This window comes from Cheilinus undulatus, linkage group 20, assembly GCF_018320785.1.
Source record: "Cheilinus undulatus linkage group 20, ASM1832078v1, whole genome shotgun sequence".
In the NCBI taxonomy this organism is placed as follows: domain Eukaryota; kingdom Metazoa; phylum Chordata; class Actinopteri; order Labriformes; family Labridae; genus Cheilinus; species Cheilinus undulatus.
This window is the reverse complement of record NC_054884.1, coordinates 27,864,798-27,891,473: the sequence shown is the minus strand read 5'-3', so window position 1 is coordinate 27,891,473 and position 26,676 is coordinate 27,864,798. Positions and strand designations below refer to the sequence as shown.

Below are 26,676 nucleotides of genomic sequence, written 5' to 3'. Positions count from 1 at the left end.
TAGAGCTAATCTTTTCTTTGAGAAGACAAACTCAACATCCTAACAGACTACTAATCCTCTGCCTAATTTGAATTCTTTTAGTTTCTTAACCCGTTTGCGTTTTTTGACTTGGCTGCGGAGTTCACGTGGCTTCCATCCTCTTGCCCGTTGGCTTTTTGTCATAGTGCATGGCCCACTAACTCCCTCATGTTGCTCCTTTGCTCTGTCCTTGAACCCTTCTGCAGTAGTGCGCACGCTGTGTTCGCTACCTAGTAGAGGCTGTAGTCACATCAGCGCTCTTCTTCCTCATCCCACCTTCACTCTTGAAATCTCTGTCTCCACTCAACCTCACTTCCAGCGGTCATTAGACACATCCAACCCAGTGATTCAGCCACCCAAGTTGAGTCAGAGTTGACATGGTGATTGTAGAAGAGAAGTAACCCTCACATTTCACCGTCTTCAGGCGAGGAGTCACTGCTTAAAAAATAACACATAGCAAAAACAAACGGATACATGTTTCAAGGTGTTTGAAACAGTTCGCTGCTCAAACACTTCTTACCCCAGCAGCACATTTCCATAAATATGTTAATGACACATCACGTCCATTTGTAATGGCTCTTTGTTTTGGTGGTTAAGTCATAGTGTTGATGTCTTTCATAAAATTACTGCCTGCTTTCCAACATCAGTTGCTTTTCATGTCGACTCTCGCTCCCTTCACTGCATCCGCTTTCTTCATTCATGGGAAACTGTCTTGGTGGATGACTAAGCACATGAAAGCGGTTACGCAATTAGAGTGATTTAGTTTCACTTCATTACATTAGGGATTTTCATATAAACATGCAAAGATGATACATTATAAAATTCCTCCGAGACACGGCCTCAAACTGGCTCAGCAGCAGCACTCACAGTATAAGCACATTTGCATAGAATGCATTTATGAGATTATTCTGCCACGGCTGCTTCAAACAGGCCGCTGTTGATGTGCTATCTGATGTGTTGATGTTGTTTTATTGTTCCCGTAACAGGCCACAATGGGGAGCTGCGTGTGAAGCAGGAGGCGCGGGAGGAATTAGCGGCTATGTCCAGAGAACACGTCACAGAGGAGGACATCGAGACGTTCACGCATGTTCAGGAACTCGCTGCACAGGTGAGAAAAGAGTACAGCTGAAGTTTTAGGATAACCTTGATATTTTTATAGCTCCCTTAAGGAATTTCAGTCAACTTTGGCAACCCCCTGTGGAGAAATGGTCCATCTTATCTCATAGCTTATATTATCCTGTACATACGACAGTAGTGTCCACTTTTAATTGTTAGTTGTATCAAGAATCTTTAATGTGGAAAATGTAAAAAGAAGGCTGTTTAGGTATTGTGCTGTCAACAACATTCATCTATAACCTGCCCTTATAGCACTGATTTTATGCATTAATAACAAATATATAGAAAAAGTCATGGTCTTGTTTGCTTTTGTAAACCATACAGAGATATCAATATTACATGTAGTCAGTTTTATAACCAGACAAGCTTTAAAATTGATGTTTTAGGGCAGGGACTCCAAAACTTTTCAGCTCCATATTCCTCAAAATAACAGTGCTAGAAACTTGGGACTCCCATTGTCCAATGAAGGTGGTTAAGGTGTAAATTGTTGCACTGAGCATCATGTAGAAATGTATAATTTAACATGTATTTATTATTATTACAATTTAAGTTTCTTACACATTATGCACATTTTAGCACAACTCTCACTTAACTATGGCTTTAAATTCATAATATTTCATAGATGATACAATTTATAACTAAAATACACCATTTTGAATAATTTTAAACATCTTTTTTTGTTTTTGAAAGCATCCCGCAATCCATCCTTGATGTGTCGTGACCCCCACTTTGGGAACCACTGTTTTAGAGTAATATTTTCAACTAAATAGAGTGGATGACACAAGCAACACAATTTATACACTGGAAAGTGCTTTCTCAATGCCAGATCTAAGGAGTTTCAATAATTTTATTAATTTAAAGTCAAACTATTCCAGTATTTTAAGAATTATTCAGCTGGAATGTGAAGTGAATACTCCACTGATACCTAAAGCCATTTCTGAATGATAGCTTCCTTCCTAGCTGCTTGAGGTACCTAAAAGAGAAATAATCCATCATTAACTGATTTATAATAAAAAAAGATCAACTTATCGCCCAGATATTTTCATGACCTCTACATTGTTGGCATGTTTAAATTTGAGGCCAAAATAATTAAAAAAAAAAAACATTTTAACTACACTAGCTGTGGTGTGGTTGAAGAAGATATTTTCATATGAATTATATTTTTTGTGGAGGAAAAAGAAGGTAAAACTTAAGTGTGCCAGCTGTTTTAATCCAGCTCAGTTCACCAATGAAGTGTGTGAAAAACACTGCAGGCTGTAGTCTCTGTCAACAGGCTGATTTTCTCCACAAAGCTCCATGTGTCCACTTCACAGTGATGTCTTACTGCTCTGATTTTCATATCAACATTAAAAAGGCCATGTCTGTACTGTGTACTTCATTAAGATCCAATCTGAACTGATTTCTGTCATTAAAACAACTCAGAATTCTAGTTTAGATTCAAATTCAGAATTTTAAATTATGTGTTTTAAGTACCGAAGCTTTGGGTCTGAAGTACATTTATGTATCGGTATCGATATCAGCATCGGCTAAAATTATTTTTTAGGTATGAGGATATCGAATCTCGGCCAAAATCCAATATCATGCATCCCTAATTGGATTTATTGACCGAACTGTTTCCATTTCATGGATAAATGCTACATCATAATAGATAAATACTGATAAAACAGCTCTTCTCCCTCAACATGTGAAATAGATCCATGAATTAAAAATAGCAGTTTACTTTTTTTTTAAACACCTAATAGAGTGCAGTTTGAAGTGAACAGAGTGAATCTCTACTAAATTGACACACTGTGATTTGAATAGGTATTAGTCTTTGTTAGGATATAAAAGCTGAATCCCACATTTTCTGAGCTGCTCCAATAAGACTATCCTAATAGCTAATGGTTGAGAAGGTTGCCCATCAGTCATCATTTTAGACTGTGCTAACATTTTTGATCATATTTGATGCACCTTTTGTTTAAACAATGAGAGCTATAAATCTTTCATTAAAAACACAGCCATAACAGGATTTAATGGACTGGTGAAAGTGTAATGAAGAATAATCTGGGTCATCACATTTATCACTCTGCTTTTATTCAATCTTTTCACAGAGAACAGGATCTCTGATGAATACAGACTCCATGCGATGCCCTGCCATCATTGAATTTGGGAAGTACGAGATTCAGACCTGGTACTCGTCGCCTTACCCACCTGAATATTCAAGGTAACATTTCTTTTAAATAACTAATTCTGCCCTTTGTGACAGGACTCACATTTTATTTCAGTATCCTTTTAAAAAGCTCTTTCACGCTTAAGTACAAACCACAGCTCTGTCTCTTTTGTCTTGGTCAGATTACAAAAGCTTTATCTGTGCGAGTTCTGTCTGAAGTACATGAGAAGCAAAAACATTCTCCAGAGACACACAAAGAAGTGTGGCTGGTTCCACCCGCCAGCCAATGAAATCTACAGAAAGGACGACCTTTCCGTATTTGAGGTCAGCTTCTCTTTACAGCAATAAAGCAATAACTGTATGCTGCATGAGATTCCTCTGAATGGGTTCTGGGAAGAGGAGGCAGAGAGAAAAAAGGGGAGCTGTTTGAACACTGTCCTTTTGCTCTTTTTATTCCGTGTTTAGGTTGATGGAAATGTCAGCAAACTATTCTGCCAAAACCTCTGCCTGTTAGCCAAGCTTTTCCTGGATCACAAGACCTTGTATTATGATGTGGAGCCTTTCCTCTTCTACATACTTACAAAGAATGATGAGAAAGGCTGTCATCTTGTGGGCTATTTCTCCAAGGTAAGAATTACAGAGCGATTAAATGTGAAATAGAGGACTACCGCATATCATTTTTGAATGATACTGATGCAGTAAACCCATGTTTTGAACTTCCATTTGACTTCTTCTCAGCAGTGATCAAGTGATCACAGGAGGAAATCGATTAGTCAAGCAAAAAAGGCAAAAAATATGTTGACTCAAGCATTGAAAGCGGGAAATATGCTGTTTCACATGAGTGGAAATAAAATATCTGTAGATCTTTGACTGTTTAAAGGCTAAGAAAGAACACTAAGAGATTTGATTTATACTTAAACCAACTGCGACAACCTTTCTTACAACTTCTCGCCATTTTATGGGGAAACATTTCATACTAATAATACAAAAAAGTTCAAACATGAACAGAAAACAATCTGCTAGTTATCTGTTATGGTAATAATCTAAAGAGAGAGTTCTTAACTGAAGCTTATCACTAAGCCTTTTTAGCACATTTAGAAATAAAGTCGTTAACCCGTTAGACCAGATGCAATATACACATTTATATACCGTTAAGACCGGATTAAACATTGGCGGGATTCTACCTTTAAGATCTGATTCAAAGTCTGTGCATTTGGGGTAAACTTGACAACACTGGACTGATGAACTGCAATGTGATTTATTGAAATACATTCATGAAAAAAAAAATGTTTTTTGTGTCACAGATGACTTGAGCAAGGGGAGGGATGGTGTTTTAACTGTTGTTGTGTTTAATTTATCTGATAGGAACAGAGTGCAAATGTGAATGACTTGGCACCATGTGCTCAGGGGCAACATCAAGAAAACTGAAAATTAGGTTTTCATTGAAAAACTTGAATAAGTACATTTTTACAGCAATCTAAAAAAATGAATGGGATCATAACTTTAACTTCTTAACTCCAGCTTTAAGGTGTTCAAATAGCTTGTATGTGATATATCTATCTGCTACAGAGAGAGAAATTCAGTCGTTTTTAGCTTTTTCCTTTTGTTCTGTTTGTTGATGATTTAAAAAAATGTAGATGAACTTTAGGAGCAATGAAGTGACTCACAGATTAACCCAAATGTTTAAGCTTGCAAGTGTTTTTTATTTCATGTCTCTATCTGCTGCTGAGGTTGAGAAATAAAGATTTTAGTAAACATAAAAATTCTGTGCAGTTTCTCAGAAAACCCTCAGGTTTTGCGGAGGTTGTCTTGAAATAATACTCAAACATTTTAGAAGGCATTTTTAGGCTGTTAGGCCAGAAGATGTTGGCTGCCCAATAAGCAAATAAAAGGTTAGGCATTGCAAGGACCCAATGTCATGTCATCTACAGAGCAGGACTAGAGAGTTGAGTATCACTTTATGCTGATGACATTTTACTTTATGTCACTAACCCAGTCATGTGTATGGACCCATATTATACAAACATTGACATCCTTTGGGTCATTTTCTGGCTCAGATATAAAATTAGCGCTTTCCGATCAATGATGCAGCTAAAGAGCTTTCACCAGACTTAATTAGAGTTTACAGGCCAGTTTCTAATATTTGAGTAGAAAAGTTGTTAACTCTTCTCTCTCTTTCAGCAAGAATAGCTTCAGAAAGTTAAGAAAGTTAATTAAAGTCAAATCTGTTTATGTTTTTTACTTAAATCATTTTTCAACCGTTTTTTCTCCAAATTTGATTCTGGCTAATAACAAAACCTAAGAATTCCCAGAGTAACACTTCAGCAGGGTGTCTACAAGGTCTTGCAGAGTATTAACAGTTGACAAATCAACCTAGCAAAAAATAAAATCAGCGCTTTTAAAAAGTATTAAAACGTTTTAAATGCAAAGACAACTAAGTCTTAAATTTTGCAGTTGTTGTCAGTTTTTATTTTCATCAAGAGTTATTTGCTTTTATTCTGCTTTTTTTTATTATAATTAGCTTGAATCAAAAGTGAAATTCTGATGAAACTCCAGATCTGACATCAGTCTGCACACTACCTGTGTTCTGGCCCGTTGAGCTATCACTGTGTCCTCAGAGCTCTGCTGTGTCTCTAGCTAGCAAGTTAACAAAGTGATCTAGTGATGTCTGCAAAAAATGATAGTTAATGCAAGTTTTCTAAGAAGTGTTGGAAAGAGAAGATGTTTGAAACACAGCTGAGGTGAATACTTTTACAGGATATTGCATATTAAAAGCCGATTTGCAGTGGAGCCTTTTCCAAGTGTATTACTAGCACATAGTCAATGTTTGCTCTACCAGCATCTCAAAAAAATCTCAATTTGCATACCACAATAACAAATAGTATTTGCATTTCCTTTTTCGGTTGTCACATTTTTATTTCATAATCTACAAAAAACATAAATTTAACTCTGGACTAGGGTCTTAAAATGTATGAAGAGGGTCTTGAAAAGAGGTCTTAAAAAGTATTGAATTTAATCTCTGATTTTCCTTGCATACCTTGTTGAGAAAGTAGTGGCAAACTGGCAGCCACATGCACCCCCTACTCACTCAGTGAAGCCTGCCAGTCAGTTTCAGTTTTAAAAAATAGCTAACTGACGGAAAAAATGTCCAAATTTGCCGCAAAAGGTGAAAAATGGAAGTATTTGCTTAATAACCTTTGATTATTGGCATGCGTTCATTTCTCTGCAGGAAATTGTTGATGTAACTGCCTGTAAATGTGTCTGCAAAATTCTTTTATGAGGCATTACTAAATGCATTTGAGAGAAAATTGAAATGTCATTATACTTTTTTAAAAAATTAGAAATATCATATTGTATTTTGGGAATACGAAACTTAAAATTACTTCAGTTCTGTGCTCAGCTCTTTTTTTAATTTAAATTTTATTTGCTTTTTTTTTTACAATTACAACAAAAGCAAAACATACAAACAAAGCCTGGTGTCAGAAAAGAGTAGCCCATTTAACCTCTCTGTTTAATCATTTAATCACATTGCATTTTTTTGTAAAAATATAAATGTTGTTATAATGAATTCTGATGGATGCTATAGATTAGTTACTTATATTTCAAGTATTTAGAATTGGACTATTAAGTGAATACTACATTTTTTTTCTTTAAATTTGGCCCTTTGGCAGTAGAAATTACATTGAAGTGGCTCTTCTTGCAACCAAAGTTGCACAACCCGTGCTTCAAAGCATAAAACTTAGCTATTTCATGGTTGCTGTAACATGAGCAATTTACAGTAAAGATTTTGCTACAGTATGACTGTATTGCAATGAATAAGAAAAGCTTTAATTTATGAAGCTGTTTATGTTCACACTGTTTTGATTCATGCTAATTTTATGGGGAAAAATTTGTTTTTGGGATTACAAGCACTATGATGCTAATTGCTATACTTAAAACTGATGTTGATTCTGTAATGCTAGCATATTCGTTCCCCTTATCTGGTTTTCTTGTTATTGAACAGTGATATTGAGCAGAATAGTTTTTCACTTATCATGCTGGCTGAAAAAAAAAAGACTAAAAGTTAAAATAATCAACACTATGATGTTTAAAATAAAGCGATGCATCTATTTGCATTACTTCCTCTGTTTTTCATATTACAATATCACAGACACTAAAGATATGATGCCAGTTTTTTGCCAGCTTCAGCTTTATCGGAAACCAAAGATTGTTCTAATATTATCATTTTGGCTCTGAAAAACTGTTCTAACCATTTTTCAGTACTGACACTTTTTATATGAAACGTTTAACAGAGTAATCAAAAAGTAACTCACAGTTAAACCTACTAAAGTCTCAATATGATTTGTTTGAGCCATAACTCAGAGCAGAGTGATAGTTTTTAGTGAAAGCTCATCCTCCTGTCTGCGTGGCGTGCATGTGCACGTGCACCGCTTCAGACAAGGACAATGGCAGGTGCAGTAAATTGCCGGCTTCAGCAGAGCTCTGACATACTTGATCTGTTTCTCCTTCCCTCAGGAAAAGCTTTGCCAGCAGAAGTACAATGTCTCCTGCATAATGATCATGCCTCAGTACCAAAGGCAAGGATTTGGAAGGTTCCTTATTGATTTCAGTAAGTTCTTTAATGCTTTTTAGACCACTGAACTAAGGTTTTTTATTCTTCCTCATTGGTCTTTACAAACACTTTCAGATTAAGGGGAGAATTTGCTTGTGGCAAGGTGCTGTTATTTAGTTAAGGCTTTGAAGTAGCCTAATCAAGAGCATTCATGTACAGTGCTTAGGCAATCACAGATGATTAGGAGTTAGAAACATTACATTCTTACTGCATACATTATTTGATGGCCAGTAGTGTTTCACCTAATCATCGCTTAAAGAGTTACTTCTTTGCAGATGCCCCCATTTCTCTGTCCTTGGCTTGCAAGGAGGTGTAGATGCTGCTTTTATGTTTTAGTCCAGTAATGCAGCACATGCAATATTTAAAGCCTCGCGGTCCACATATGAAAACATTTGCTGCCTTGAGTGGATTTCTGTGTTTAGGCAGGCAGTTTTTTTCCTGTCATTATAGGCGTTTTATTGTTTTCAGGAGTTGTCTCTTTGCCGAGTTTGTGTGCGATGAAGAGAAGGGGAAAAAAGAAGTGAGCGCAGGGTGGGCGGGCGGTAATGGAGCATTTGATTTCCTGTTCACTTTGGGAGCCATTGAGACTCAGAGATGCAAGAGGATCTGTGATATTGAGAGTGTGCTGATAACAAAGACAGGGATTAAGGGAGATTGAACACAGCTGAGTCCTGAGCTCTTTGAAGGCTTTATTGGAAAATGTAGCTTTGGAGCTGGAAGTTGTTTAGATTAAGATTTTCTGTTATATTGGATTGTATTAGAGGAACAGTTTGTCTCAGGTAGCTCTGAGAGCCGAACATCAGTGGGTGAAAAATGTTCTCTTTCATATCATAATTCAAAGGATGCAGAGTGGCTCTTTTGTATCAGCTTATTAATGATAATATACTTGTTAAATGACACTGAATGAAATATGACGTTTTTTTAATTAAAATATTTGAATATTCACCACTAAGTGTTTGTTATCACAGCCACTTCTTCTTAGCTGTAGTAATGAATATTGTTGTGATTACTGGAATATTATGTGTTCACTGTTTGGTGATTAGATTTGCTTGTTTGGTTCTCGGTAGTGGGTGCACATTAAAAGCCATTAATTAATTTCATGCGGCTCATAATGGATGACCCTTGACAGGGCCGCTATAAAACTAATTACTCACAGATACATATTAGTATTGGGTTTTTTTCTTGTTCGTTATCTCCCCTAAGTGCAGTCTCTTGTGAGCAATGACATCCAGCTGCTTCTCTGTTTCGCTCTGTCGCTTTGTTTCCTCTTTACTCCCCTCTTCCAGCCTCCTTTGTTGCCCTTGCCAGCATGTATCATAGCTTCTGACAGAGGTTGAAGGAGAGGAAAACTGATTGCCTCGCCTCTCTTTATACTATTTGAAGGTGAAATCTCAACCAGGGTTCGGTGTCACATCCTTACATGAATATGTAATCCATGAGGGAGGGGGTGTAGGGACTGAAATGCAATCTGAAATAACCCAGCAGCAGCCTCCAGCTTGACTAAAGCATTTTGTTTTTGTTTGAATCTTGTCTTTTTAGGTTACCTTCTCACCAGGCAAGAAGGACAAGCCGGCTCCCCGGAGAAGCCGCTGTCAGATCTGGGTCGCTTATCCTACCTGGCATATTGGAAAAGTGTCATACTGGAGTACCTTTATAAGCACCCGGATAAACACATCAGTGTTAAAGGAATAAGCAGGGCCACTGGGATGTGTCCGCACGACATCGCCGCTACTCTCCAGCAGCTTGGCATGATTGACAGACAGGATGGCAGGTCAGTTTCCGAGTCGCAGTCTCCTTCAGCCTGCGCTTCCCACTTTTGCATGCTGTCTGACTTATCCAGGCCAGCGGGTATTTTTAACAGCATATCCATTAATGCTGCTGAATATTGACAGAAGTAAGTCAGGTTAAGCACCCCCAAGGACATGGAGCACCTGCTGTCTCTGGGAGCTCGTCTTTGTGCTCATATTTAACCACACATCACCTTCTGTCTGTCTACACCAGCTTGTGCAATCTTTACTGGACATGAACTCATGGGCTTTTCTCTCTGTGACCCAGGATTGTGCTGATCAGAAGAGAGCGATTGATTCAGAGGCACATGGAGAGCCTGAGGGCTAACCCACGGCAGAATGAGGTAGACCCCGACGCCCTGCGCTGGACGCCTTCCACCACTCACAACGCTGTCCTGTCTGAAGAGGAGAGGGAGGCAGAGATGGATGTACGTTGAATCAGGAGACACTAGTTATTTGTTTACACTTGCCTGCGATGCTAAAATGGGATGTTTGTTTGATTAGCTGGAGAGTTCAAATAGAGGCCATTACCGGGAAAAGCATTCTCTCTGTCAGCAGGCACTTAATGTTGTGCAAAATTGCCCTAAATCAGTTCACTCCATAATTGATAGTGCTGAATATTCCATGAAATGCAATCCTTCCACGGTTGCTTAACGGAAAATGTTTCCTCCATGACGGGCAGACATCCAATCAGGACGCTGCTCTTATTATCAGGAGAAACCTGCAGCGATTCATTTGTCATGATGTTAATTCCAATCCCTTGTTTTCCCATTAGCCTCATTGCTCAGATGTTGGAGCAGTGCGTGCGCCTCTCCCAGAGATAATGCGTCTTGTCTGTTTAATTACCAGGCTGAGCGGCTGAAGGAGCAGGCCAGTTGCTGGGAGAAGGAGGAGAGAGAGGGCTTCATGATGACTCACGGTAACAGGCAGCCGCTCACCAAAGTCCACTGTAAGGTCCCCTTCAGGACGTACGAGCGCCGCCCAGCACTGTCCTGGACCAGGCGCATCCAGCAGAAGCAGGAAGTGAGCGATGATGACGCGGATGACGACAACGACGACGACTCGGACGCCTCTGATGCCTCGCCACCCATTCTCACAAAAGCTCATGCGATGCTCGCAGCCAAGAGAAAGGTGACTCTTACTGGATGTGAATCATGTTTTTTGCATCAGCTGTTCTCCCTTGAGTCAATCTTGTTTATTATGTGGAATTTTATTAAAGAACAAAGTGGAATTGGATGTATATCATTAGATATTTTCCTTCATTAGAGACCATGTTGTGTACTCTAGTGGGATGGAAAGGTTCGATAAATATTCATGAATTCAGTGAAGGGTTCAGTGGCTTCCTCCTGTCATCTGGAGCCTCCCTGTGTGCCTGCAGCTGTAGATAATAGATTGTGTTTTCACTGCTGGTGTCGAGCCTGTGCAGCCTAAACCTTGTACTATTGTCAATGGTCATGGTTAATTTACTGCCCTCCTCTGTGCCTCTCACATCTGTTCTGTCTATATGGCACTGCCCCCTTGTGCTGGAGATAATATTACAGCTGGCTGCATGATGTCAGGGAGGCCTTTTTTCAACACTAACAGTATGGAACCTAGAAAAGAACGACACTGGCTGTTGGAGTTTATTTAGTGCATTAGTTACAGTATTGATTTCACATTCCTCTTGTGAAGGATTTCGGAGAGTAGAGCGGTTGAGTCGAAGGCAGCCGGTGGGAAACAACTGGAGTATGTAAAATATAGACTGTGGTTTCTGCTTACTCTGCCTGTCTCATTTGTGGTTTTCCACAGCAGGCAGCATCGCTCAACCGTTTAGTCTCGCAGTGTGGTTTTAACATTTTACATTTAGCCCGAAAAGCCTGAATGAAATTCTGCACAATCATAGCAGAGGTCATCCAACGAGTGCCCTAGTTTTCAGACTTTACAAAAGCTGCACTGCTCTGCTGGAGGTTTTTATTCTGTCTTCATCTGCTTCTACTTTTATTTGTGTTTCAGAGAAACATTGTGCTCAAGAAGAGAGGGCGTAAGAGAAAGAGAATAAACAGCAGTGTTACAACAGAAACCATCTCGGAGACTACAGAGGTGTTGAACGAGCCGTTTGATAACTCAGAGGATGAGCGCCCTATGCCCCTGCTGGAACGTACCTGCAGAGTGGGCGAGATGGAGGAAGAAGAGGAGGAGGAGGAAGAACAGGAGGACAAGACACCGATTACACCGATGAAACGCCGAAGAGGCCGCCCGAGGCTGGAGAAAAATGCACAGAAAGACAATCATGAACACTGGAATGAAGGTATTTGCATCTTTAATGTCATAAAAATCCAACAGGAAACTGTTAAACGGCAAGTTTCTGAAGTCCCTGGCAAAGCATTAACATTTTTATTTCCTTTTTTATCTCTAGGAGATGACATCCTCTCTAAGAGACCCAGCAGACCTCGTCCAGTGAAGCGGAAGAAAGGCTGGCCCAAAGGAGTCAAACGTGGCCCTCCTAAGTGGAGACTAAAGAATGAAAGAAAAATGGGCTTCAAGCTCAACCTCTACACCCCTCCTGAGACCCCGATGGAGGCAGAGCAGCACCACATTCAGACTGAAGAGGCGAAAGAGGAACCAGATCAGGATGTCGTCAGTGCAGATGAGGGCAGCAAAGTAGAGAGCCCAGATATGACGCTAGACCGGCTCCCTTCTGAGCCATCAAGTCCTGCTGACAATGCCTCTCAGAAGTTAAGTTCTCCTGAAGGATCGCCTGTAGCGTCTCCGGTGTGCTCACCTGCCTCTCCTGCTGCTGTGACACCCGCTGTGTGCGAAGACAGAGGAGATTCCCCAGAACCACCTGAGGATGAGCAGCAAGAGAGCGAACACGTCCCGGACTCTCCAGCCAAAGATGTGGAACAAACAAGAGAGAGTGCTGCATCGCTGGAGAATGACAATGAGGAAGAGGAGGAGGAGGAGGACGAGCAGAGAACTCAAGTCGAGGATCAGGACGCAGATGACGAAGACGATAGTAACAGCAAGACAGCAGAACCAGAGAGCAGCAAAGCCGAGTTAGAAGAGAGCTCGAAAGAAACACCCGAGTGCACTCCAGCTTTTTTAGATCCAAAAGAAGACAACGACTCTGAGTCGAGTCAGCAGGTTTCAACTGAGCTGAGTAGTAAAGAGGAAGCAGACGCTGCTGCAGACAGCATCCAGGAAGCAGAGGCAGAAACGACAGTAGCAACGCCGCCACCTGAAGCAGAAGCAGTGGCTTCAGTCGCAGCTGTGGACTCTGATAACCCTGCAGACTCTGAGTCAGAGGAGGAGAGCACGCCCAGCCCTCGTCCAGATCCCCCGCCTCCTCCACCCGCAGAGAGGGCGACACTCAGTCCTGTGCTGAGGGAGAATCCCCCAATCTGCGCAGAGATTGACTCAGAGACGGCACAAGCTGTTCAGTCCCTGACGCAGGAGACAGAGCGGGAGAATGTGTTCCAGGACTGTGTGGAGAGCCAGGAGCCCTGCAGGAGCCTGCAGACCTACACCCATGTGGTCCAAAGCCCCCAGCTCACCACACTAGAAGACTGCCCCCAATCAGACCACAGCAGTCCCCTCTCCTCTGCGCAGTCCCATCCCAGCCAATCCGTACGCTCTGTCAACAGCCCAGCAGTCTCCATACTGGAAAGCGGGTACACCCAGATCAGCCCTGACCACAGCGCCATCTCAGTGCCCTCGCTCCACAACATGGAGACCAGCCCCATGATGGACGTCCCATCAGTGTCGGATCACTCTCAGCAGGTTGTGGACAGCGGCTTCAGTGATTTGGGGAGCATCGAGAGCACCACGGAGAACTATGAGAACCCTAGCAGCTATGACTCCACCATGGGGGGCAGCATCTGTGGGGCAGGCCCCACCCAGAACAGCTGCTCCTACGGCAGCATCCCCCCCAGCGGCCTGGCCCAGAGCAGCTGTGCTGTGAGCCAGCAAATGGCCGCCGTCAACCCCAGCAGCTGTGGGATGATTCAGCCAAACAGCCTGAGCTCGCCGCCGCACTGCAACGTCAAGTCGCCGCAGGGCTGCGTGGTGGTGGAAAGGCCTCCCAGCAACAGCCAGCACAGTCAACACAGCCAGCGCAGCCAACACAGTCAACACAGTCAGCATAGCTCCCACAGCAGGCACGGCCCTCACAATCAGCACAGCCAACACAATCAGCACGGTCCACACAATCAGCTAAGCCAGCACAGTCAACACAATCCCCACAACCAGCATAGTCACCACCACAATCACCACCTGCAGCACAATCAGCTCAGCCAGCACAATCAGCACGCTCAGCACAGCCTTCACAATCAACACAGTCAGCACAGCCAGCAGCAGCCCATGGCGCAGTGTGCCATCCCCACCAACTTCACCACCACCATGCAGCTGGCAGACATCCCGGAATCTGGCAACCCAAACTTCGCCCTCTACGAGAGGATCAACCACCAGGGGGAGTACGGCAGCGGACACTACTCGCAGTCATCAGGCCTCAGTCTGGCCAAACTGCAGCAGTTCACCAACACATTCATCGACCACTCTCACTCGCTGCCTTTCAACCACTCGGCCTCACACCCCATCACATCTTATGCAAACACGCCCTCGCTGTCATCCCAGCACTCCAGTCTGGTCTCCTTGTCCCAGACTTCCCATCGCGTCCCCAACCCACAGGTGCAGGCCACCATGACCCCACCCCCCAATCTCAGCTCCCCGCCGCCCATGATGCTCCAGCGTAACATGGGCATCCCGCCTTCGCAGCGGATCCAACCCCAAATGGCCTCAAAGAGTCACATCTCATCACGCTCCAAGTCTGCCCCGCTGTCGCACCACCAGCAGCAGATGTACGCCCGGCCGCCGCAGACTGTGGCCATGCAGGCGCCGTCCAGGACTCTGGCCGCCATGCCGCGCATGAACATGAGCGTGAACATCATGCCGGCACCGGCCTACAACGTCAACTCCATGAACATGCCCTCTCTAAACGCCATGAACGGCTACAGCATGAGCCAGCCCATGATGAACAGTGGCTACCATGGCAATCATGCCTACATGAACCAGTCACCCCAGTACTCTATGCAGATGGGCATGATGGGAACACAGCCATACCCCCAGCAGCCCATGCAGGCTCCACCACATGGCAACATGGTGTACACTCCAGCTGGCCACCATGGCTACATGAACACAGGCATGTCCAAGCAGTCCCTGAAAGGGCCTTTCATCAGGCGGTAACTCTCCGCAGGACTCAGCTCTTTTTCTCTCTCGTGTGCATTTTGCTGTTTAAAGATGCACTGATCTGGCCTTTTTTTGTTTGGGTGTCTTCTTGTTATTGTTTATTACTTAAAACCAGCAGCAGCACTTGGAAAGAATGCAAAAATTTTCATCAGTGAGTAAACTTTGAAGCTATTGTTAAAAAGTATTTTTGTTTCTCCAAATGGGAAGCCTTACATCAATATGATGAAAATCTATTTAATTAGTGTTAGTGTCTCTGATGTGTCTTTAGAGCGGGCGGGTTCAGAGCTCAGACGTAGAGATTTCATCAGTCGTGTAGCAGCCTCAAATGAAGCCATTTAATGTGCCTGCTACAAGAGGAGTTAGTGGCTGTTTGAACCTGTTCAGTGTACCTGTCTAACAGTGCTGACAATTAGTTTGTACTATACTCATGCCTTTGTATATTTAAATTATTGTACTTATTTTGTAAAGTGACAACTAGCATGCTTCAGTCTCTGTTAGTGACAGTGCATTGAGTAGTACTGTACAAGTGTTGTGCTTAATAGCAAGCCATTTTAAAGATATCTGGCCTTTATTAGGTTTCCCTCGAAAGGGAGAAAGATGAAACTATATTTTGTTAATTCTAATAATGTAAAAAAATGTAAACTTAGTCCTGTTTTCTGTTCGGTTTGAGAGGTTTTATTGCTATGTATGTATAATTCTGAAGTCTTTTGTAACAGATCTCCTCGAGGCAGCTTTCTGTTTAATAAAGCAGACTGATCTCTGTCGAAATAACAAAGCATATCTCAGTGTTTGTACCCTGAAAATTCTAAAACATTTCAAAATGTCCAGAAGTGTGGCAGAATTTAAAAGAACTAAATGATTATAATGACGAATAACAATAAAGAAGATATAAATTTAGTCCAAAGTTGATATTTTACATAATGCCTTTAAAGCTACGTTTTCATTCCATCTGTAGATTTGTTTTCTATCTTTATAAAATGTTGGATTTATATTTTATCGAAATGTAGAAGAATAGAGCCTGTGAATAGACCAAACTAAGCTAATGGATTGCATGTAAAACGCAACTTGTACTTGTGTTTTTGTTTATATTGCTCTTTTGTAGCCTTTGTACCTGTACAGAGTTGCTGGTAAGAACAGGAGGGAAATACCTGGCTATGTGCACAAAAATCAGACAGAATGACATTCTTGTATTTATGACTTTTCTCCTTTTGTCAGTTACTTAAAATGCTGTACATTTTAGCATAAGAATAAATTATGATTGACCATGTATTCAATTGTTCTCCTTTGATTTCAAACATGTACCAGCCTGAGGCATGTCACAGAGTGAGGATGCAATTATAGATTTGGATTCCAGGCAGCTTTTCTTTCTGCAGAAGAATATTTTAAAATAAAAAGACATAAAAGCATTCAAGTCTCAATTTTTAAGGAGAAACATCTCAGAAAAGTACAAAAGAAAATTTGAAGGCAGGCCTTAAATAGAAAAACATTTAATATTATTCTCTGCATTAAAAGCACTTGACTTGGTTATTGATTAAAACTTCACAAAAACGCCTTTCAATATGATAAAACACTTAAAACACATCAAAACTCATATATTCTAAATTTATTTATTCAGATTTGTGACATACATAAAACTTGCACTATAAGACCTGTTGAAATCTGCACTGGGAGACTTGATATTCATTTAATATTGTTCATCACTTGACTGGCCTTGTCCTCAATGATTCAGCAGTTGGTTTGCTACATGTCATGATAAACCTGGGACTTGACATAAGACTTGCTTGTAACTAAAATGACACTTAATTTTGATAACTTGACTCTTACTTGGTCTAGATCTTGTCTAAAATGACTAATTTTTAATTTTCCTTAAAGGATTTAAAATCTGACACTGGCCAGTCTCTTTGTACTTTGGACCCAAATTTGACTTAATCTGATGAAACTTTATTTGGTGTAGAACTTGTCTGAAAAGACTAGTGACTTGGCAAGGACGGGTCTCTAATGACTTGTTAAACTTCCATCTTTTTCAACCAGGTTTGAGATTTTTTTTTCTTAAGTACTTATGATTAGACTTGTACTTAAAAAAAACTTCTCTCAAATGACCTCTGACTTGATTTGGACTTGTCTTGCAACTTGACCAGGGGTTGTAATATAAAATTATTTTTGACATGAACCAAACTCAACTTGAGAACTCAGCTGATTTTAACAGAACTTGTCAATTATACTTTGAGTAGGCTTAAACTTTACTGAAACAACTAAAGAGCAAACTTTGACAAGTCTCAAGATACTGCAAACATGAATTTAACTTGCTCTCAGAAACTCATTTTTGGTTTAGTACTTTTATCAAATGACTTGTAACTTGACTATGACAGATCTGACTTTCTCTGAGACCTGATGAGAGATTTTCTCTAATGTACCTGGGATTTAAACTTCTCTGGATCACATCTCATTTCAAAATACCTGTTACTTTAATCTTGGACTTAACATGAGACTTAAAATCTACTTGTTATAAATAACATGTAACTTGACTAAGATCTCAGTTAACAAACTTAACCTAAATTTGGTTTCTCTTTGCAAGGACTTAAACTTGTATGACTTAGAGAACTTCTCTATTGCCATATTTACCTCGCATCAACTTTCAGATGACTTGCTAAGATGAAAAATCTTGAGACTTTGACAAAGGCTAATGACTTGGACCTGTCTTTAAGTAATTCAGATTTATTCTTTAGACATGAATGAGCCTACAAGTTTTGGTAATAGATCTGGGAACTAACTTGAGATTGGATTGTCGTCAATTAAAAATTACTTAAGATTTGAATCTGACATGACTCAAACATTAAGAGAACTAAATTGGCCTTGATGAAATGGCGTAACTTAATTTTCCTGACTAATGATTTAGACCTAAACTTGACCTGCTGTGTTACTTTGAGTAAAACCCGCCTCAAATGACTAGTGGCTCAGATTGGGTTCATTTCTCATTTTTAACACTAATCCTTATTTTCGAGTGCCCTCTTGCCCCTTGGGAGAGTCACAAGAGGCTGTGGTAAAATATTCCTGTATGAAATGACCCTTCAAGACCTTGTTACATCGTCATTGGTCACACTTACTTAAACAGACTCAACAACATTACTGAACATTTCCAGTATGTCTTTAGCCAGTCCCCTTAACTGAACTTCAACTGACAGAACACAAATAAGAAGTTTCAAATTACTTGTAAAGATGTAAACAAGCCCCAAATGTCTTCAAACAATTTGTACTTGTCTTAAATGGCCAAACTTTATGCCCATTATGGCAATTCGTCTCAAAATACTTGACATCAGACTTGAACACCTGGCCCGATGCTCATCTTGCTAAATAAGTCCGACTTTCAGCTCTGCTCTACCGAGTCTTCCCTTTTCTCCAGCAGGTGCATGTCCAGCTCTCTCAGCTGTTTCAGGAAACCCCAGTTTGGGATGATCCTTCGTCGTTTTTTCACGTGCTCGATGGCGTCGACCACCGTCATGTTTTCATGGATCATGAGGTAGGCAAGGAAAAGGGTTGCAGACCTACTCCTTCCCATCACACAGTGCACCAGCAGTTTATCTGGAAATAGATTAAATATTTAGAAAAGAAAAAAACTATAATTTTTCAAGACTGTCTGGCTGCAGACCGTACATCTCTGACAGCCACTCTCAAACACCGTTCATCTGAGATGCTGTCTGTGTTAGAATAGATGTGCCGTTATTTGCTGGTATGAAGTATTAACTTTTTTTTTTTTTTAATCAAACTATTCATAAAGTCTGAAAGTTACATTCATGAAATAACCACATTGCACACATAACAGACTAAGCAACACTTCATGAACAAAACAGAGATAGGGCAGAGGTCTTATCTGAGATTAAATTGATTTAACCTGTTTTAAAAGAAGCTACATGAATAGTGGCTCACTTTAGCTTCTTAAGCTTTAGCTAAAGCTAACATAGCTACACTAGCTACATAATTAACATTATTACATAAGCCAATGTCACTAAGTTAGGTTTAAGAAAGAGAGCTCTAGCGAGCATAACTAAAGCTAACACTGCTACACTAGCTGTGTGATTAATTTTATTATATAAGCCAGTGAAGGTAAGTTAGCTTTAGTCGCATGAGCTTTGGAAAATGTGGCAAAAGCTAACATGGCTCCACTAGTTATATAATCAATGTTATCATAAGCCAATATAGCTAAGCTACCTTTAGCAAACATTGCTTTAGCAAACATTGCTTTAGTAAACATAACTAAAGCTAACATCTACGTTAGCTATATAGCTTACATAACTGCTTTGGGAGCTTGGCTTTTGCCATGTAAGCTATGTAGCTATTGTAGCTATGTATCTACGTCATGTACGTAGCTAAGTATGCTGCGTAAATTACGCACATAATGTCGCTACATAGCTAAAGTAGCTATGTAGCTTACTTCACTGTAATCAGGCTTTGCAGGTCAGGGTTTAACTTTTGGTATCCTAACTCTTACCACAACCCAAGACAGATGTTTAATATTTATGAATTGTAAATATTCATAAAGTTTTAGCATGCATTTCTGTCCTGACACAGACGGCAAGTCAAACAAATGGTCTGCAGCCATACCCCTCTCTAATTTTTCTTTACTTTGAAGCTTCAATATGTAACATTTTTGAACTGAAAAGTCTACAAAGACCACTTCAGTGTTGTGTATTCTTTTAGTTGGTAACTCCCTCAAACCTCAATTATTCCTACAGCTTTCAAAGCCAGAGAAATTCTTAGTTTTTAAAGTTGTGACAGAACCCATGACTGACACAACATGTTTATAGTCTTGGAAATCAGTGGGTGTTACATCAGAGACTGCTACATAAGAAATTGTGAACTGCTGCTAATAACTGCTGTTGTCTTGCTGTATCTCATCTACATTTTGTGCTGCTTACTTGTGATTTACTTTATTCCCTGCCATTGGCTGCACATTCTGTTGCCCAAATTAACCCCAAAATGCACCTATCTCCTGACCAGTGTTCATATTGGCAGCTATTTTTAATTTTAGTTTTAGTCTTTGTCTTTAAATGAAATGCATTTTAGTTTTAGTCACATTTTAGTCATTTCAACCCTTTTTAGTTTTATTCTAGTTTTAGCCCATAAAAAGTCCTCACATTTTAGTCTGAACTTTTAGGCCAAGCATTTATTTTCTTGCCTGAATCTGGTACCAAGTCATGGTAGTGTGTTCTCTGCACTCTGCCAAACCTGGGGTCCCTGCTTTCTACAGCTGAGAGGCAGAAGAGCTATAGATGCATTGCATTTTGACAGATTTACCCACAGTGGAGAAATATCACAGATTTTGAAGGTCCGACAAAAACTAAATTACATTTTAGTCTAGTTGTAGTCATCTTGATGAAAACTAAACTTAGTTTTTGTCAGTTTTAGTCATCAAAGATCTGTTTTTGTTAGTTTCAGTCTAGTTCTTGTCATGGAAAAAAGGCTGTTGACGAATAGTTTTAGTCATAGTTTTAGTTGACGAAATTAACACTGCCCCTGACCCCCAAACTCCCCAGTCCTTGCAAATCTGTGGCCCCACTAGACATTTCCCACCTTTAACCAGGATGGCTAATTTTAATTGCTTTTCTTATTACCTGAAATTTATGCAGCATGTCTCTACTCATCCTCTTCTGCCATTGTTTGAATTGGCAGTGGAATACTGTGCATTTAAAGTGGTTGGTTCATTCAAATATATATTTCTATCCACTCTCCTGTGAGTGGTTTCAAACTGTGAAAAGTCTTGGTTTTCAGAGATCTATGACTGAAATATCTGCTACCAGATTTCACTAGTTGCACAGAGAAAAAATTCCACCAACAATATTACTGATTATCCACAGACTTCACATGCAATACTCCTCATGAAAAATGTCTACAGCAGAGTCTGTGGTTAAATACGAGAAACCTGGACAATTTCTCTGAAAAACTACAATGATGTTGAGTTTTTCAAATATTCTTTTTCATTTCTCTGAGCTACAAACTCAAAAACTCATTTGTGGTTGTTGACCGAAGTTTAAGGTTGAATCTCTCAAAGCCCTAGCACCTACTGCCTGTACTTTTATTCCATCAACTCAATACAAAGACAGGCAATGAACTTTTTAAAAGTGGCTCTGAAAACTTAATTTTCCTCAAGGTTTTAAAGTGTCTCAAACAAAATTATGTTTTTCATTTCAAACACTGAGGTCAGGGTGGATATGGAGTGTGGATGTTATTAAGTCTTGTCATTAATGCTTTTGATACAGCACCCTTGAAATCCTGTAGCTACATGTACCTTCACCCTTGACCATAGACTATTCAATGTAAGCAAGACTGTTACTTGGTAAAAGCTTGACTGACCATATACATCCAATAAGAGACAGTTAGATAATGATGCAGAACATTTACTTTGTTAACCCTCTGTGGAACAGAGTGACGTACGAACATTTTTAGATTAAACTAACCATGGCTGCTATTTCCATTTATTTAAACCGTATGTATGTCAGGGGTCTGATACAGTTAATAGTTTCACAGCCTCCCAACTGATTGGTACCAAAATACAAAGGGATGTGGAAATAGTATAATATTATAGTGGAAATAGAGTCAAATTAGATAATATTTGTAGTTAAAGCAGCATATCTGATCATTCTTTAGCTACTATTTGACTAACGTTAGCTTGTAGCCACTTCCTAGAAAACATTATTGACAGATAGTGATTCATAATATGACATAAAGGTCCAGCTAATGCCAGTGCTAGCAAAAAGATGGCTGAAAAATAACATTATCTGTTCTGGTTTATGTCTCAAGCATTTATGATTAAGGGATGTTATCCTTTTTCTTATGCTTAGCATTAGCTTGTCCGAGTAGCAGCCCCATAATTGCACTGACATAACTTGATGCATCTTAACACAAACTGAGCATGAAAGATCATGAACAGGAACATTTTTAGACCAGCCTATAGCAACATAGAGATAAAACAAACAACAACAATAGCCTAATAGCCTACACAACTAGACAACACACATTTACTATCACATGTGACAAGCAACCCCAAAGAGAATGTGATGACCAACCTCAACTGGAATTCCATGCTAGCATCAAGGAGTCTAACAACTTGTTAGTTAGCTAACAACAATCTAAACTATAGCTTTGACACCACACTTTTTTTTTTTTTTTTTTTTTTTAAGATTTATTTTTGGGCTTTTCGTGCCTTTATTAGAGAGAGGACAGTGGATAGAGTCCGAAACAGGGAAGAGAGCGGGGAGAGACATGGAGGAAGTAGTGCCACGGGCCGGATTCGAACCCGGGTCGACTGCGTACATGGTGGGCGCCTTAACTACTCAGCGCGCCCCAAGACACCACACTTTTTAAGGGTAACAATTGTTCTGTTATAAAAACCATTGTGAAAAAGCCTAAAAAAATAATACCGAGGAGTTGAATATTTACAATTTGTCATGAAAAACACAAAAAGTCCTCTCACCTCAAATCCAGCTGTCCTACTCCAGAGTAGACTATGTAGGTTAGCTCTGATCCCAATTCTGGAAATTTCCATACCAAATTTTGAGAGACAGTGCCCTCTGGTGGCGAGGTGTAATGAGGGTGACAACCAACCCCTGTGACAACCAACCCCCTTCTCCCCTATTACGTAAACCTATATAGCAACATTAGCTTTATGTTTAGCAACGTGAGCTTTAGCAAACCTATCTGAAGCTAACTTTGTTAACAGAGCTATGCTTTGTTCCCTTTGTAGCTTAATTAGCTTTAGGTAAAGAAGTTTGCTACATAGCTACATTCACTACATTGCTTATGTAGCTAACGTAGCTTTGTTCGTATTTGCTTTAGCTATGTTTGAGTGTTTTAATGGAGGACAAGCTTTTTTCCTGTTCCTAGACTGTTTACTAGGCTTTATTAAACGTGCTGTAATCAGGTTTTGTAGGTCAGGCTTCTGACTATTAACTTTTGATATCTGAACCCACACCTTAACCTTAACCCTTTGTGAAAGTTTCCTTTTATTTTGAAAGTTTTAGCATGTATATCTGTTCCGATCCAGTCTCACAGTAGTGGTCTTCAAGAGGGGGCGCCTGAGATCTGCTGCCTGCAGCAAAACTGTCCTGAACCAATTTGATGATCCAAGGTTTTTCGCTGTGTTGAATAAATAGTGCTTGATTTGGACTAATATCTGGTGGTTTTGTTATCTTTAGACTCATCATCTGGTCTGAGTTTATAGTTATGTTTAAATGACGTTGAAGTGAGTCACCTAGTTGAGTCGCAGCATGAGTCATTTCTGATACAGTTATCTATGCATGTGTTTAACTGAGTGTTGTCTTACTCTGAGGATTTCTCAGTGTTTGCTCTATAAACCGAGCAGCAGAGAAGAAGTACTGGCTCAGGTCAAATGTTGCGACATCTTCCGCTACGACACCATAGTAGACAATGTTCATGTCACTGTAATAACCAGCTCCAGTGTCCACGTTGTTCCACGTTCCCTCTGCTGCATTCAGGATGTGCGTAATCCCCAACTTCTTCAGATTATACTTGTCCTTTGCAGTTTCCCTACAAGAAGCTGGTGTGAATATTACTTTAATCCTCTTTCATTTTATGCAGTTTAGTAATTTAAGACTTTCTTACTTACTCGTCCCCGATGTAGACGTTGGGCCAGACCTCGTTGACATGAGTGTAAGCCACACTCCCACGGTTGAGGATTTTCTCCAGCTCATAGCCCCCAGGTGTAACATATTCATCCACTGGACTGGATTCCTTTGTTACATTTATCTTTGTGCCAGTCTTTGACTTGTGAGAAGCCATTTTCTCACTGCGGCTTCCTTTCACACATGATTTATAAGCTTAACGGAGAGAAGAAATACCACTCTGGCTTTTTCTCCCTTTCTACTTTCTCCCTCTGTAATCATGAAAAATGGAATTTTTGTTTTTTGTTTTCACATGCATCTCCAATTCCACTCACCAAGAGATCCAAGTCCTTCCCTTTCCTACTTGAAAATTTTGTTTTCATCATCCTGGCAGCTTGTTGTGAAGCCGTCCTTTAAGGCAGAACATGGTGAGGTTTAATTCTGGCAGGCGCAGATTGTATAACTGCTCTGTGACGGGGCATCAAATGCAGGGGATATTTTTAGGGCTGTGATGTGGCGGGCCCCTGACCTTAGCTGCCACGTTCTCTGCCTGTGGGGAAAACTTCCACCCAGCCCGTCCCTGCCATCCTCTTCTAAACACACAACTTTAATCTCTGCTGCTGGCAGGAAGCCGTGCTTATCCAAACTTTGCACTTGCCAAAGGATACCCAAATTCACTGGAGTGAACAGGACACTGAGTTTTTACTCAGCCGTGTGAGCGACTCCTTGAAAACTGTGTCAGTCTCTTTTAGCCTCTCTGCATATCTTCAGACGCTAGGAGAAAGCGTGTAAGCGCCCGTTAAGGATGTACTGCATTTTCCCGGAGCCTCTCGGGGGCCAAACGAGAACTGAAATGTGTCAGACTGTTAGACAGATGAGGTTTTTCACAGGATGGCACATGTCTTTGATTCCCTGTTATATGATATGCATGGTCCATTCAGTGATCTAAATGCAAGCCCCCAAAGTGAGAGTGTGATGATGACTGTATTGCAGAACGGCTGGATGAAGCTGCTAACATGTCAGACAGAGTTTTCACACCATCAGACTCCTTTATTTTTCCCTCATATCTTCATACTCTGCCATCATTCATTCTGACAGTGAAATCATTAAACCTGTGATATCCAATTCCTTTTATTTTGACAGCATCTCTCCCTCTCTTTTTCTACCAGTGTGCTCTGGAGAGCATCTCTTATTAAGATGGCTTCAGCGTTTCATCTCTTTTCAAAGTCTGACCTGAATCTGTATACACACTCAGAACCGAGCCGGCGTATTTTTATCATCTTGTATCAAGCCTCTTTAGACATCATAGCTTTAACTGTACGACCCTGGGTTGCAGTAGTTAAGACACAGAAACGTGAATATATGCACTGTAAGTGGAGCATTGTTTATTTATAGGCTTATGCTGTCTCTGTGTTGTTTATGTGCAGCACAAGTTTGTGCTGCATTTGTTTTAACTGCCTCTGTGATATTGATTCTGTAGAGAATTAGACATAAAGGAACAAACAAGTGATTTTTAATGTTTCAGCTCCTTAAATACTTCTTTTGCTGTCTTAGCCAAGGCATGCAAAGACAAACTCAAAGTACTTTACACAGTTACATTTAAAAAAATTAAGCATTCAAAACTTAATGACACAAAAAAACAGCAAAAGCACAATCGCTCAAAACATTAACCATTGATTTTGACACATTTAAACTCACAGTATGTTACTCCACCACCAGGGAGAAAAGCTGTTTAAAGTGGCCTTCCTGGTTCATGCTGCAAGCTACTCACATGATAGTAGACTGTTTCATATATCCATTGAATATATATCTTGAATTCATTTGGGAAACCTCCCATACAAAGCATTTGGGTAAAATTCATGGAAGGTGATTGGATCAAAGTTCAGTCCTTCACATGCATTACGGGCCAATCAGAGCAACAGGACAAAATGAGGTAAGGGAGAATGGGGTTGGTTGTCACACAGGTTGGTTGTCACCCTCATTATATCTCATTATATCTGTCTCCCAAAATTTGGTATGGAAATTTCCAGAATTGGGATCAGAGCTCGCCTATAGTCTTCTCTGGAGAATAAGAAGTAGGAGTAGGTAAGGCTTAGGGCTAAGGTCAGGATTAGGATACCAAAAGTTGAAAGTCAGAAACCTGACCTTCAAAACCTGATTACAAAATGTTTAATAAAGACCAGTAAACAGTCTAATGACAGGAAAAAAGCTTGTCGCCCATGAAAACACTCAAACATGGCTAAAGCAAAAACTAACAAAGCATTTTTAGCTACATAAGCTATTTAGTGAACATAGCTATGTAGCAAACATCTTAACTTAAAGCTAACTGAGCTTCAGAGGGAACAAAGCTTATGTAGCTGTGTTAGCAAAGTTAGCTTCAGTTTGCTAAAGCTCAGGTTGCTAAACATAAAGCTAATTTTGCTACATAGGTTTGTGTAATAGGGGAGAACGGGGTTTGTTGTTCGATCAGTTGTTACACCAGAGCCTCCCTTAAATTTGGTATGGATATTTCAAGAATTTGGATCAGAACTCACCATTGTATATACCAGCTTACAGTACAACTAAACCCTGATTGGTCAGATCCATTATCAGACCTGGCACAATCATTTCAGATTGGGGCTTTGCGGCGCAAACCAAGGAGGACATTTTTTCTCCCTCATAATGAAATATTAATCTGTGTAACCAAAACTTTGTTTAGCTGTAAAAACATTGTATTTAGGGCCATTTTTATGTGCAATGTCCTCAATTAAAAACAAGTAAGACAATGTGGGACCACAATGATTTGATAGATCATTTTATAGATCTGAATGGTTCAATAATGCATTGATTAAAAAAAAAAAAAGACTGTAAATAGTTAAAACATTCACAGCTATTGTTATTGAATTTTTTCAAAGTTGAAATGATTAAATAAAAATTGAACAAATTAAATAACTGCATAACTGTAAGTAATTGTAGTTAAAATGCATTGATTTATTTTTACAAAGTGAAACTACTTAAAAAAAATTAAGGAAATAAATTAGAAATAATATAAAAACGAGAAATTTAAACGAAGAACGAAGTTGTACAGTATCATCTGTGTCCCTCTTGCCTTTTTCAAGTTCAGGCAGACCAATAAACCCTAGTGACCCTCGCAAACATCCCTGCTTCTAACTGTTT

At 40.1% G+C, this 26,676-nt stretch overlaps 2 protein-coding genes across 6 annotated transcripts in view; one reads left to right on the top strand and one right to left on the bottom strand.

Moving 5' to 3' along the window:
• kat6b (K(lysine) acetyltransferase 6B) overlaps positions 1–16,172 on the top strand; it is a 36,787-nt gene extending 20,615 nt beyond the window's left edge. For all 5 annotated transcript variants that reach the window (XM_041815790.1, XM_041815794.1, XM_041815791.1 and 2 more), the window contains exons 8-17: positions 1,005–1,126; positions 3,225–3,337; positions 3,466–3,607; positions 3,749–3,910; positions 7,799–7,892; positions 9,435–9,666; positions 9,951–10,110; positions 10,532–10,813; positions 11,675–11,969; positions 12,078–16,172. In XM_041815790.1, coding sequence (XP_041671724.1) covers positions 1,005–1,126; positions 3,225–3,337; positions 3,466–3,607; positions 3,749–3,910; positions 7,799–7,892; positions 9,435–9,666; positions 9,951–10,110; positions 10,532–10,813; positions 11,675–11,969; positions 12,078–14,902 — 4,427 coding nt within the window. In that variant the 3' untranslated portion in view covers positions 14,903–16,172. The remainder of the gene's footprint in view (positions 1–1,004; positions 1,127–3,224; positions 3,338–3,465; positions 3,608–3,748; positions 3,911–7,798; positions 7,893–9,434; positions 9,667–9,950; positions 10,111–10,531; positions 10,814–11,674; positions 11,970–12,077) is intronic.
• Positions 16,173–16,376: 204 nt separating this feature from the next.
• Positions 16,377–24,085, bottom strand: dusp29 (dual specificity phosphatase 29). The gene is made up of 3 exons (XM_041815795.1): positions 23,526–24,085; positions 23,223–23,446; positions 16,377–18,484 (listed from the first exon to the last, which is right to left on the bottom strand). The coding sequence occupies exons 1-3, from the start codon at positions 23,696–23,698 to the stop codon at positions 18,270–18,272; spliced, it is 612 nt and encodes a 203-aa protein (XP_041671729.1). The 5' UTR covers positions 23,699–24,085; the 3' UTR covers positions 16,377–18,269.
• Positions 24,086–26,676: the final 2,591 nt, after the last annotated feature.